Genomic DNA, 12,608 nt, shown 5'->3' with positions numbered 1-12,608 from the left:
TAAAATTTATATAGAAGAAATGATTGGAATACTAATAATTTTTTTTTTCGACAATTTTTAAAGACAGTTCCGGTCATAAATTAACCGCCATGATACCCTGATCAGGAATATAAACTTACTCACTTAGCCAGAATTCAAGAGCGATCAGGTTACACATTGATAATAGCGAGTAACCCAACCGATATGAAATAAATTAAGTTCAAGCAACTTGGCTGACGTACTGAATAAATGTTTTCATCGTTATTAACATGGCCTAACTTGCATATGAGCCTTATGCCTGAAGTTTCAAAGAGCCAACATGTACAAATAAGGTTTACACATTCCATCGGTGATTTGAACCCTCTTAGACGAGAATACTTCGTGTAGCAATTAGTTAACAAGGTGTACCACACTGAGACCTGGAAGGTCTGGGGTCATGAACCCGGAAATAAATTACAATATTAGTAGGGGGTGTTCGACGACACAGAATGCGGTGGCTGCGTCGTTATTTATTGTTGACTGTCCTTCTCCAGAAATGTGAGTTGACTGCATTTCAGTGTTTTGCTATTGTATAACCATGAATGCGATTAACCTCTGGTGCTATTATGCGCGGTAAGCATACTGGAATCTGACCGCTGAAATCTCATACTATTATAGAAGTCTGATCTGAAAGCGATAGTATATATCTATATATGGGGATAATCTGACTAGTTTCACACGTATACGACGTGAAACACGTGTATACGTAAACTGTGCGTGCTTGCAAGTAAAGCACAATATCACATAGTGCTATGTCACCCTCCGGGGCACAAGGTTTTGAAAACGGTTTTGAAAAAAAAAAAATTCAGCGCTCATTGAGGGCAGTGAACATGACACTCCCTTTCAAGTGTTTGAACAACCGAATTACACCATATTTGAGAACATACAGTCTTATAACTTTACCCCCTAGGAATGGTAAAAAAGTCCTAAGTGAAACGTTTTGTTTTGTTGCATCAGCCGAACTTCTATATACACTTGAAAATTATTCTTGGATTTCGCATGAAACAACACATTTTTTTACAACCCCGTCAGGTGCGTATACGTGTTGAATAGCTTGTTAAAATGGCCACTGTGTAAGGAACAACTCAACAATTTAGGTCACGGCCACATCCCTCCACGGCACAGTTTCTAAATTTATATTGTCAACTACATTGTAATATAAACAATGTCAGTAAACGTCTTTCATAGAAGCACTTCTATGAGATTGACGTTCTAGAATGAATGGGTTCAATAATCAGTGTTCACTGGTGACGTCTTTGAGTGGCACCCTAGAGGCGAAATAACGCCATGCAAAGAGGACGTTTATCGTCTACTTCACATCCCGTATTATACCCGATATTTAGGGCTTTTGGCAGCACATACAAGTTGTATTATCGCCAGAATTCATTCATAGATCTAAAATTTCATGTACGGAGTAACAAAAGCCAGGCCTCTACTCCCCTTTAATACTTCGGCATATCGTGCATACTATATAATATAAATATACATCCAATCGCCGAAATCGCATCTTACAGTGTCGCCAAGTATCCGAATCACGGGATTTGTTTCGGTTCAGTGATCAAAAGTAGATTTACACGTTGAAAAGCATAGAATCTAGAATTTAGGTTAAAAGTCAACGGTTTATTGTCAACTAATACACACAGTGTTATTGGAAATGTTGATACAATTCAAAGTAATAATACTTAACGAGTTTGTGTGAAAACTATTTCCTTTGAAACGAATCTAATCCACAGAAAATAAAACTAAAAAAAATGGAAAGTTCGACAAAAAGGAGGCTAAAACAATAAATAAACACAAATAATAATAGAAAAAAATACTACACACAATCGGCAGATATGCAATGAATTCGTTTTAGGCAACCATGTTTACTCATACGAGATTTCTACTGACTGCTTGTCGTTTAACCTTGAAAAACAGGGCGCGCCTGTTACATGCAAAGTTGTATTTATTAAATTGCAAAGAACTATATTCGAAAACGAAAGGCACATATGACAATTGCAATCAACTTAAAGGGCGGCAGTCGCTGTGTCACGCATGCGCAAGATATATGGGTCTCATATAAACAAAGATAGAGACTTTGATTGTTGCAAACTGAGACGTTACCAAGGTATTTTTTTTAGGTGATTGGAAGGTATCCAAGGAGTCATCGGCGGTAATTAGTGCAAGTCGCGCCCAGGTCAAACCCCATACATGATTCCATTTAGAAGAGCACATTGATTGTGGGAAAATCAATGTTTATCAACACAAATGTCGCACATGTGCAGCGCGACGACCACCGCCCTTTAGAACTAGAAAAAGAATGTGTTTAAAGTTAAAAATACAAAAAAAAAATACACAGTTAAGCACACGCAAATTATAAGAGGTGTCTGCAAGATCTCTGGACCTAGTCATGCTGATGTAAGCAAACATTATAAGAGATCATATTCTCAAAATCAAATTTTAATGTGAAGCATTTTTCATTAAATATCTGCCTGAGATGCACCCCATGATTTTATGATTTTACTATTGACCCTCTCTTTTTTTATCTAAATTTTTTCTCATATTGCCTCTGTGCCCGAGCGAACTTCCAACATTACTTAATTCCTACGTTTGATAGCCGTGTTTAGTGCACACCGATGCAGAATTCAAAACAGCAATGCATGCCGGGAGTCATTGCAGTGAAGGTAATATAAACTTAATCGAAAAACGGCTATGTAAGATTTCGATTAGCATAGCTCTCGAACACAGAACTTGCGCCCTCTAGCGACCATGCACTTTTATGACATCAGAATGGCGTGATGGTTGCAGGCAATGTGGTCTTTTAGAATAATCTCTAAGTATCTTTTCATGACGGAAGACCAGACATAAAAACAATGTCGACTTTTTGGTTGATATATATTATGCCCACTTAGGTCACAGAAGTGTTTCGTTCACAAATTAGCTAATTATTAAAGCTTGTGTACTTTACACAAAGCATCAATCAACAGTCATTTTGAATGCAATATTAGTTTATAAATTGTACGATTCATAATATCACATTTTATCGTGGATGCTTATCCACGTGTGTGTTTCTTGATTCATTCATGTTTGTTTTTGTTTAATTGTAATTGTTATTTTTCATTCGTATTTAGTTTGTATCGATAGACAATGATTTTCTATATTGGTTCGTTTTCGTTTCATTCGATTCCAAGCATTATTCACTGGGATATATTCGTTAGAACTCGTTTCATGCTTGATTTCACCTCATAATACATGTATCTCTATTACCGAGAAACATAAATCAGTTTATGTAAGCCATTTACGTAATGGTCACAAATACGCTCTTATCGTAGCGAACGCAAGAGAAGTCGCAACTTTGTAGCAGATTAAGTCGCAATCTATATTCAATAGTGACCTTCTCACATGGCAAACCAATCACAGTGTTTTCCTCCAATTTTAAAATCCGAGGTGTAAATCCTATTAACCCTATATAAAGGGTGATTCAGTGCATGTTTAGGGTGGATTGTTCTCATTGTACATTGATGCCAGACTTCTCTACCGAAATAAACGACGTACTAATTTATATACGTATTACAGTCTACCATAGAATCTTACTTGTGTCACCATTACACAAACACAGTGCTCGCAGTTTTTTGGAGCTGATCGAATGTGTGGGACAGACAGCCACACATTTATCATCTAGTAATCTTTTACGACACCCCGTAGGTTGCAGTCTTGAAGTCACTGGACCCTCAGATGTTACTGTCATAGATGGAGAAGATGCGACACTAGATTGCAGTGCCACCTCGTTTGTATCGCCTTATGCTTTATCCTGGTCAATAGTTGGCACTCCCAATCTTCGTATCTTTACTGTTTATCCTAATGGGATGTTTGCACATAGCTCTGATTACGACTCAATAAAACATTTTGACTGGACTGGAGATACATCACGTTCAGACCATTATGATCTCATTATTCCAAATGTCAGCGTTGACGACGAGGGTATATATAATTGTGGGTCAACCACAGACACACCAGGAACAATAGGAAGCAATTACGGGCGACTAACTGTAACAGGTAGGAATAATTAACGCTATGATACAGACTTTCCGTTTTAGACATTGTGAGATTCTTTCGGTTTATTTTTTTTGGTGGGACTGAAAACAACTGCAACCAATTCAAAAATATGTCGAGAGTAATTCACAACGAAATATATTCCATATGCATGCCTTATGATAACTTTCATAATTACCAATTACACAAAAATATTAGGAAAAAGATAATTTGCTATGTTCTCTATACTTTTGAATGTTATTTGTCTGAAGTATGACAGATAGATAAATACGTCTTTGTATGTATAAAAATAAAAGAATTTCAAAATGTCGAAAACGGGAAGTCTCTATCCTAGCGTTTGATTAGATTTATTTTATAAATGCAGAATACAAACGTAACGGAAATTGTACAAGCCTTAAAATGAATACGCGAATGTGCACGTGACATTTGCCATTTACAGTGGGCGGTGGTCCCCTCAACATGCCGTGTTTGACATGGGTTCTATGTAATGTATACGACTCATGTACTGTTGCACAAACTCCGAACGCATTGCGCGATAAATCCTAGATAATTGTGTTCAAGAGTTTAAACATTTAAATGTAATATAACGTAATATGAATGAAATTGACATATTCCAACATACAAAAGTACTCAGGCAACATATATACCATGTCTAATACAACAATAAAAACGTCACATACTAGTATACGATATTAATGTTCACATTCAATCTACAGTGCCGGTCGTGACAGCTTCTATTGTTGGGTATTTAAATGGTTCTACAGCCAACATTGTACATGCATCGGAGATCTCATTTACATGCCAAGTCATCGGAACCAAACCTTCAGCTGATATAGAATGGTTGATAGGAACAGACTCGTATAATATCGCACCAACTATCGTGAATCGTGGTAAACTATACGATACAACAAGTGTGTTTACGTTTACTCCAGACATTGACAATTATGATGACAAACTGTTACAGTGTAAAGCCAATAATACTCACGCAGTTTCAGCGATCTCTACGCAAGTTGTTTTATATGTACATGGTAAGTTCGTGAGAGAGAATATTGTATTCTAAATTGTGATTTTGTAAATAGACATGAGGTCCAATCTAGTGTCACTGGCCAAAACTTACCCAGTATTACAGGCAACCAAAGAGGTCTACCAATGTTTCAAAATGTTTTTTTTTGTATTTTTGGTGTGTTCATATGTGTCAATGATAGATATACTTTACCATGGTTTTGAACTAGTGTTTATTAATGAGGGAGCGTTTGTCTTGTAAATTTGTTTCTGAATCAAGATACGTTGTTTTCTGGACAAATTGTTTCAAGGGGTAGGCTTTTAAAGGACCTAGTCTACTGAAACGTGATTTTCATCAAAATTCGTTGCCTGCATACTCGCATAAATAGTAGGTTTCAGTGCATTTTTGTTTCTGAAATGTGGTCTTCCTTATTCGTTCTTCACATGCACGTAACATGTGGCATTAAACCATGCAAGTGAATACTATTATTATTTCACAACGAATGTGTTGAAAAAACGAAAGAACCAAGTTTTTTTCTTCATTTCAATAAATATAACATCGAAAAATTTATATCCATGTGATTATTTTCAGTTCCTTTATTTTTTAACCCAATAATATCAGACGCGAGTTCCGAATATTTTACTGGATCAACAGCGATTGTTACATCTTTCAAGTCATCCACATTCACATGCACTGCTGGTGAATCCCGACCAGAACCAATAATAACCTGGTATTTGGGAAGCATTGAACTAGATGCGAACTTTCCTAACGTAACATCGAATGGAAAACTAAAAACAACGCGAAGGACAGTGACCTTCGCACCGCAGCCGAACAATCACATGGAGCAGTTGCAATGCAGGGCTGTTAATGACGTCACAGGCCAATACAAACATTCACACATTGTACTGAACGTATATGGTAAGTAATATAGATACTGTAATATGCAACTCTATATGTATTTTATGATACGGGAGTCGATTATTCAGAAAAAGTGTGCTCAATACAAAGTATATGTAGAGCAGATAAATGCGGTAATAGAGGAATTAATACACAACTACATGAATATTGAAAATCGACAGCACTGTTTCGTAAGGTACGAGTACCTCACTCATCAGGAGCTTTATGTTCAATAATTCACTAAACCAAAAAGCAAACACTGCAAACTTCGCAAAATTGTTACATATCAATAAAAACACATGGTTCTAATTGTTACATAATAGTGCATTTGATCTGTGTCGACATGAAGATACAGTGTTTATGGAAATATATCAGATATATATATCATTAACTGGTTCTCAAGTGGATGACCGTGAAACACACAAGTTGATTTATGAGTTTACTCATAAAATGTTTACTTAATATTATTAGTTCCTGCTGCCATCATCACGTCTCCACAAGACCATTCAATAATTGAACATACAACTACAGTAACATTTCAATGCATGGCAACAGGTAACCCATCTGCCATCACATACACGTGGAAAAAATGCTGTAATGATATAGTTACTGATAATAATAAATACAGACTGACTGGTGGATCATTGATCATTAATAATATTGTGAAGTCAGATGCCGGTACGTACACATGTTATGCTGGTAATGGTGTTGGTCAGGCAGATAGTGCATCGGCCACGTTGAATGTGTATTGTAAGTATTACAAATTATTTATGAAGTTATTTTAATATCAGTTAATATGATTTTAATATGATTATATTTTAATTAGTGAAATTATGTTTTGTTGTGTGTTATGCATTGGAATCAGCGCCACGAAGACACGCCTTAATGAGCAATAAGTTTAATCAGACGGAACTGTATACCAATCGCCGAGCAGCAAATGCGACGTGTCGTTTATTTAGCAATCCTATTCCACGAGTAGATGAAATTTTCATGAAAAATAAATCACAAATACGTAACAAGTAACTGCAACAATCTATTGACAAGTTAACATTATTTGAATCTCCTTTTGGTTGTTTACCTAGGGGTTCATGTAACATTGATTCAATGATGTGACCATTGCTTGTGCTTTTATGAATGAACTTATATTTTCCCCATGTGACTTTCGATTATTGATCAATGACTGGGTGTTATTTCCACTTAATTTGAATTTATGCTGTATATGTACTTTTGATTGTATTTCATTATTGTGAGCATCATAACTTGGTACGAAATTGACTACATAGAGCTATTATCACATTGTCTGAGTTTATAGATTTACCATCTATCATTGGTAATACCAAATACTATAGTCGAGTTGGTGAATCCGTGTCGATGATTGCAACAGTGGATGCTAACCCATTACCAGTTACGTTTGGAGATTGGACGAATGGTGATATAGTATTACACGACACAGTCGATACATCATTTACAAGTGTTGCAGTGATATATGTGGTTGAGGAAAACAATTTCGGCACGTACAGTATAAGAACAACGAATGACATCGGTACAGTGTATCTGCAAATCGAATTGCATCTACCAGGTAAAATGGTATTATATTAAAGATTATTATTATTATTGGTAAAAACCAGGACATAAACTGATTCGAGAGTCCACAATAACATTTATTTTATCACAATTTATTTTTTACTTTTTTACACGCAAAATAATTTATAATTGAATACTAACTTATATATTTATTTTTAAATTAATTGTAGTTATTATAAGCAATGTATTTTTTTTCAGATCACATGTATACAATTTTTCATACATACAGTATTATCTATTAACGAAAGTAGATTAATTGAATGTTGATATGTAGCTATATATATATAATTATGATTATCGACAGATGCACCAGCGCCCCCAAGTATAATTATAATTGGCCGATATTATGATAGTCTAACAGTCCAACTTGTACCACTTGCATATCACGATGGGAAACCAGATAGCATTAATTACTATATAGAGTACCGCTCACAGATGGATACATCATTTTTACCATGGCCGTCCGATGGAATAGGAACAAAAAACACGACGGTCTCGTTAACAAAGCTAAAATCATCTACTGTATACGAATTGAGGGCAAAGGCAGGAGATATTAACGGGATTAGTCAGTTCTCCGGTATTTACGTTTTCGACACATACCGTAAGTACAATGTACACTTATCTTTCAAAGACGATTCTACTTTCTTAAATAGCTATTTTTATGGAGGGGCTTTCATTCGTATTACTCTCTAATTTTGTTTACCTACATTTTGTTCCCACAGTTGAACCATCCATTAACGTGAATCGTAAAACTGGCGTAATTAATTGGACACGACATGAAGATACTAAATACCAATGTGTACAACTTGAAAAACAGGATACGGTTGGACACTGGGCTACAGTAAATAACTGTTTCGACAGAAATGTATTAGAGTACTCACCAGCTGATCCAATGGCTCGATATAGAATTACGTATTGTACAATCAATCAAGTCTGCGATAGACGGATCTTTGAACCAATGAAGAATTCACATGACATTGCAGGTAATAGGAATTATTCAAATTTAATATTAAAAGTGCATAGACACGTACATATTTCAGAAATAAACCACAACCTAGCTTTCTAGTTTGATTCCCTTGTTGTCCAAATTGCTGTTTATTTGGTGTTGATATTTATTCCAAATTACAGACAGTCAGTCGTGCCATACTGGTTTAGTTGCCGGAGTACTTGTATTTATCCTCCTTGCCTCTCTGATCGCTAATATTGGAGCTGTGGTTTTCCACATACGCAAACGAAAACAACACAAACAACACAAACAGCAGGTTAGTAAGTAATTACGGGTGCAGTCTATGAAAATATATATGAAAAATATATATATATCATCATTATCATCATCATGATAATTCATTTCTGAATTTATCAGTGATTATTAGAAATCAACCGTTTGCTTCAGTCATGTCGTCCTATTTTCATTATTTCTTTTATTAAGACGCCGCAAGATGATCCGAATTATACAACACTTTCTACCGTGACAAAAGAAAGCAGGCATGTGTACGAAATACCAATGTCTATCACAGATAAGGTAATTTGCATGGCACAAGTGATTCCTATATTCCCTCACATGTATTTTTCAATGTAATCAGTGTAATTACTAAAGTATATCGCACAAGCTTATGGTAATTAGTTTGTGAATTGAATGAATATTTATTATATTCTTCTATTTTCCAGTAATATAAAGTTTTATTATCAATATTTTTAGTAAGGTTTTTAATTGTGAATTTGTCTTTACAGACGGCTGAAGGTGACAGTGACTATACTTCACTATCAACAAGAACAAGTGACCTGGAATCAACCTATGAAATACCATTACCAAAGACACCATAGACAATTCTATGACTGAATAAAATTTGTGCATTGTAATTATAACGCGCCTGAATAATAGGTGATTTTCCGAACAATTGCGAGATCTCGCGAGATGAATGAAAGACGCGCGTCGAATGTCTGCCGCAAAAATCGAACGATTTGATTTAGAACTAGAATTTCTTTATTTCGCAGCTTACATTGACCGGCCGATCTTCGACAGAGGAATATTGCTTCCGAATACCCTTACTTAATCGAAATTGCCTATCATCAAATGTGGACAGCACATTATTAAGCATGGAAATGTCCCCGAAATACTTTCGCGTTTGTCGAATCCCACTCGATGTTTGACGCGACTACGACGCTATGACCTTTGTTTGTCCTGTTTTTACGTTCGATTTCACGCATAACGCGTGATTCTCGCAATGTACGGAAAATGGTCTATTGTTTTTATATCGCATCTGCAGAAATATAAACCGCATGTTGTTTGTGACGTCAGAGAATTGAATTTTGCACCATGATGTCTGTCTCATCACTGTGCGCTCGTGTTCTGTGCGTGCTATTTGATGACGATGCGATTAGCCATGGTTGCGAGTCTGAATCCTGTGTTGCGTGTTAATATGTTTGTAATGTACCTGTAAGTTGTATATAGTTAATTGAAATTCCTTGAATTGGAATTATTACAGTACATGAATAAATACATGTCACGAGAGGCACGTGTGCATTGTAAATATAACATGATGTTCAAATGAGATTTAATGAAACATAACATCAACATATGTAAAGATTACTGTGAATGTAACTATATGTTATTGGTGCAATTTGCCTAACTTTGTTTTATGGCTTCTTAAAGATCGCAGCTGGAGCTTATTTTAACGCGTAGACAACCCAACAAAGGAGTTTCTCAATAGAAAATTGTTGGTGAAAATTAATTTGTGGTGCGAAACCGAGTTCATTGTTTGTTCAGGAATATGTATTCTCATATCCAGTGCAATTTGATCCCACACTCTGCATTCAAGTCCAAACGTGGAATAGCTTTGTTTCACGTTTTCGGATTTGATAATATTAGTAGATTGGCAAAGACGCACATAATACTATCCAATGACGCGATACGTGTCATAGATGTATAGATAAAAGCACTAATGTTGAGTTATAAACACAATAAACACAAAGCCAGAACAACGAGTCACATGAGCTAGAGCATGACTATACAGCAACAGTTTAAGACAAATAACCGGATAAGCGAACCATCAACTACTTAAGACATGAGTAACTACAATCATTATTACCCTATTTCATACAGTATCAGTGAAACTGCAATCGTGTGATTTATTATGAGAATTAAATTGAATATATTAATCACAATTCGAATGTTCACTCCAACAAAGCCTATAATATAAATGTACTGACTAAGCCCCTTATCTCATGGAAACAATTTGTGACACATGGCATGTTTTGCTAGTGTCTGCTATTAACTGAATCTAAAAACTATAAAATCTTCGTGGCACAAACGTATCGGTGAAGTTAAAGTCACTGGTCATGATTTATTCACCAATGATATGACTTTGGTAGAACCTTGACTAAGACCCGCAGCTGAATATGTTTGTCTGCAGTGGATGGATGAATAATAAATCGTTATTATACTGTCATTAGGGTAGGACTATGATCATGCTTGTCCCAAATTTATATTTATATGATAAATACATAATAACACATCACATCCAGATTTGTGATTGGTGTTATCATTGGATTACGCAATTGTACGTCATTACTCACGAACGAGGTATATAACATCACTTTGTGCAAAACTGCATGAGGAGCATTATACTGCGCATGCATTGTGTACCATTTGTAAAGAGTTGCCCGCATTCTACTGGGCAGAAGAGACATATAAAATGGAGCAATGTCACAGTGTAAGGCCTGCTTATTGATATTGAAAGGGACACATACATAACTCACACTAAACAGGGGTGCGCTGCTGATAGCAGGAGATTCCAGAGCAGTTGATAAAAGTCTTACATAATGATGGTTGAAGCCTCTATCACTTGTTTCACAATATCACAATAGCAGTACAGAGTACAACTTTCCTCAATCTGGCCTATTCATAGGGCATAAATGGTCGAGTTACAGGCACACCACCTGCGTTTCCACAGGAGAATGTGGTCTTGTTTGCAGCTGTCTCATTTATACTTCTATTTGCAAGTTTGAGGTGATATATAAACAAACGTAGAACAAAGGATACTGACATTTCCCTCTCATCTAGATTGAACATTTTCAATGATCAATAAAAAAATCGCAAAATTGGAAAAAATATTTTAACAGTAATTCTCAATCTTGCTTAAATAGCCGGCACCTATATTTCCCTTTTCTTTTAATTGCTATAATGTAGTAGCTAAATGATTGCAAATATAGGGCCCACCAAATTAACCTACTGTTAACATACTTCTCGTGCTTTGTTTAAATAAATTAATAGCTGATGATCAGTCTCCAAAATAAATTCTTTACCGTATAAATATTGGTGATTTTTTTGATAAGACTTCTCTCCGGCTAGTAATTTATGACTGGCGTATGCCACTAGAAATTTTCCTTCCTCATAATGTTGAAATTAGACTGCACCAAGTCCAACTTCTGATATTTTACATTTCAAAATAAAACTCTTAGTAAAATCAGGCAACTTTAAAATTGCTTGCTTACTCAAGTGATTAAAAGCATGTTCCTGCGGACCTTTCCAGACTACCTTTCTTGACTGAAATTTTCTGGTAAAATCACTGAGAGAAACTGCTGTTGTATTGTATTGTATTGACCTTACTTTTTTTACTGTTTCAGGTTGGGCTGCATGCTGTATAGCTTCTATTTTATCTGGTAATATGTCACCTAGCTGTCGACCAATAAATTAGTTAAACTACTAAATTAGTAAAACCAAAGAAACACTTTTTGGTTAATCCTGCCTTCCTTAAACTTGTTTAAGCCAATACAATATGTACAATATGTACATGTTCCTCCCAAGATTTTGAATAAATTAAAATGTTATCAATTAAATTCTCAACTTTATCTTCAAGACCTACCAACAAAATACGCATCATATGAAAAAAAGAGGCTGGTGCACAACCCGAAAGGCATTCGCCAAAACTGAAATAAACCATCAGGTGTGAGAAAGACTGTCTTTCTCACTCATGGGGATCTGCCACTAACCCTTGGTTAAATCAATTTTTGTGAAGTACCGACCCTCTTATATTTGTGAAAATAGGTCTGCATCGAACAAAGTAATGCAACG

At 35.6% G+C, this 12,608-nt stretch overlaps 2 protein-coding genes across 2 annotated transcripts; both read left to right on the top strand.

Moving 5' to 3' along the window:
• Positions 1-452: 452 nt before the first annotated feature.
• On the top strand, positions 453-6,735 carry LOC146735591 (synaptogenesis protein syg-2-like). The gene is made up of 5 exons (XM_085505931.1): positions 453-516; positions 3,703-4,053; positions 4,767-5,078; positions 5,645-5,971; positions 6,422-6,735. Exons 1-5 carry the CDS (start codon positions 468-470, stop codon positions 6,733-6,735), a joined length of 1,353 nt encoding a protein of 450 aa, XP_085362057.1. The 5' UTR covers positions 453-467.
• A 1,234-nt stretch (positions 6,736-7,969) lies between these two features.
• On the top strand, positions 7,970-9,400 carry LOC144363799 (uncharacterized). The gene is made up of 5 exons (XM_078014249.2): positions 7,970-8,135; positions 8,257-8,517; positions 8,663-8,796; positions 8,964-9,056; positions 9,266-9,400. Exons 1-5 carry the CDS (start codon positions 7,970-7,972, stop codon positions 9,356-9,358), a joined length of 747 nt encoding a protein of 248 aa, XP_077870375.2. The 3' UTR covers positions 9,359-9,400.
• The last annotated feature ends 3,208 nt before the right edge of the window (positions 9,401-12,608 follow it).

The sequence above is a fragment of the Saccoglossus kowalevskii genome, chromosome 12 (genome assembly GCF_978046115.1).
Source record: "Saccoglossus kowalevskii chromosome 12, keSacKowa6.1, whole genome shotgun sequence".
In the NCBI taxonomy this organism is placed as follows: domain Eukaryota; kingdom Metazoa; phylum Hemichordata; class Enteropneusta; family Harrimaniidae; genus Saccoglossus; species Saccoglossus kowalevskii.
The sequence above is the reverse complement of the archived record's forward strand: the minus strand, read 5'-3'. Positions and strand labels throughout refer to the sequence as shown.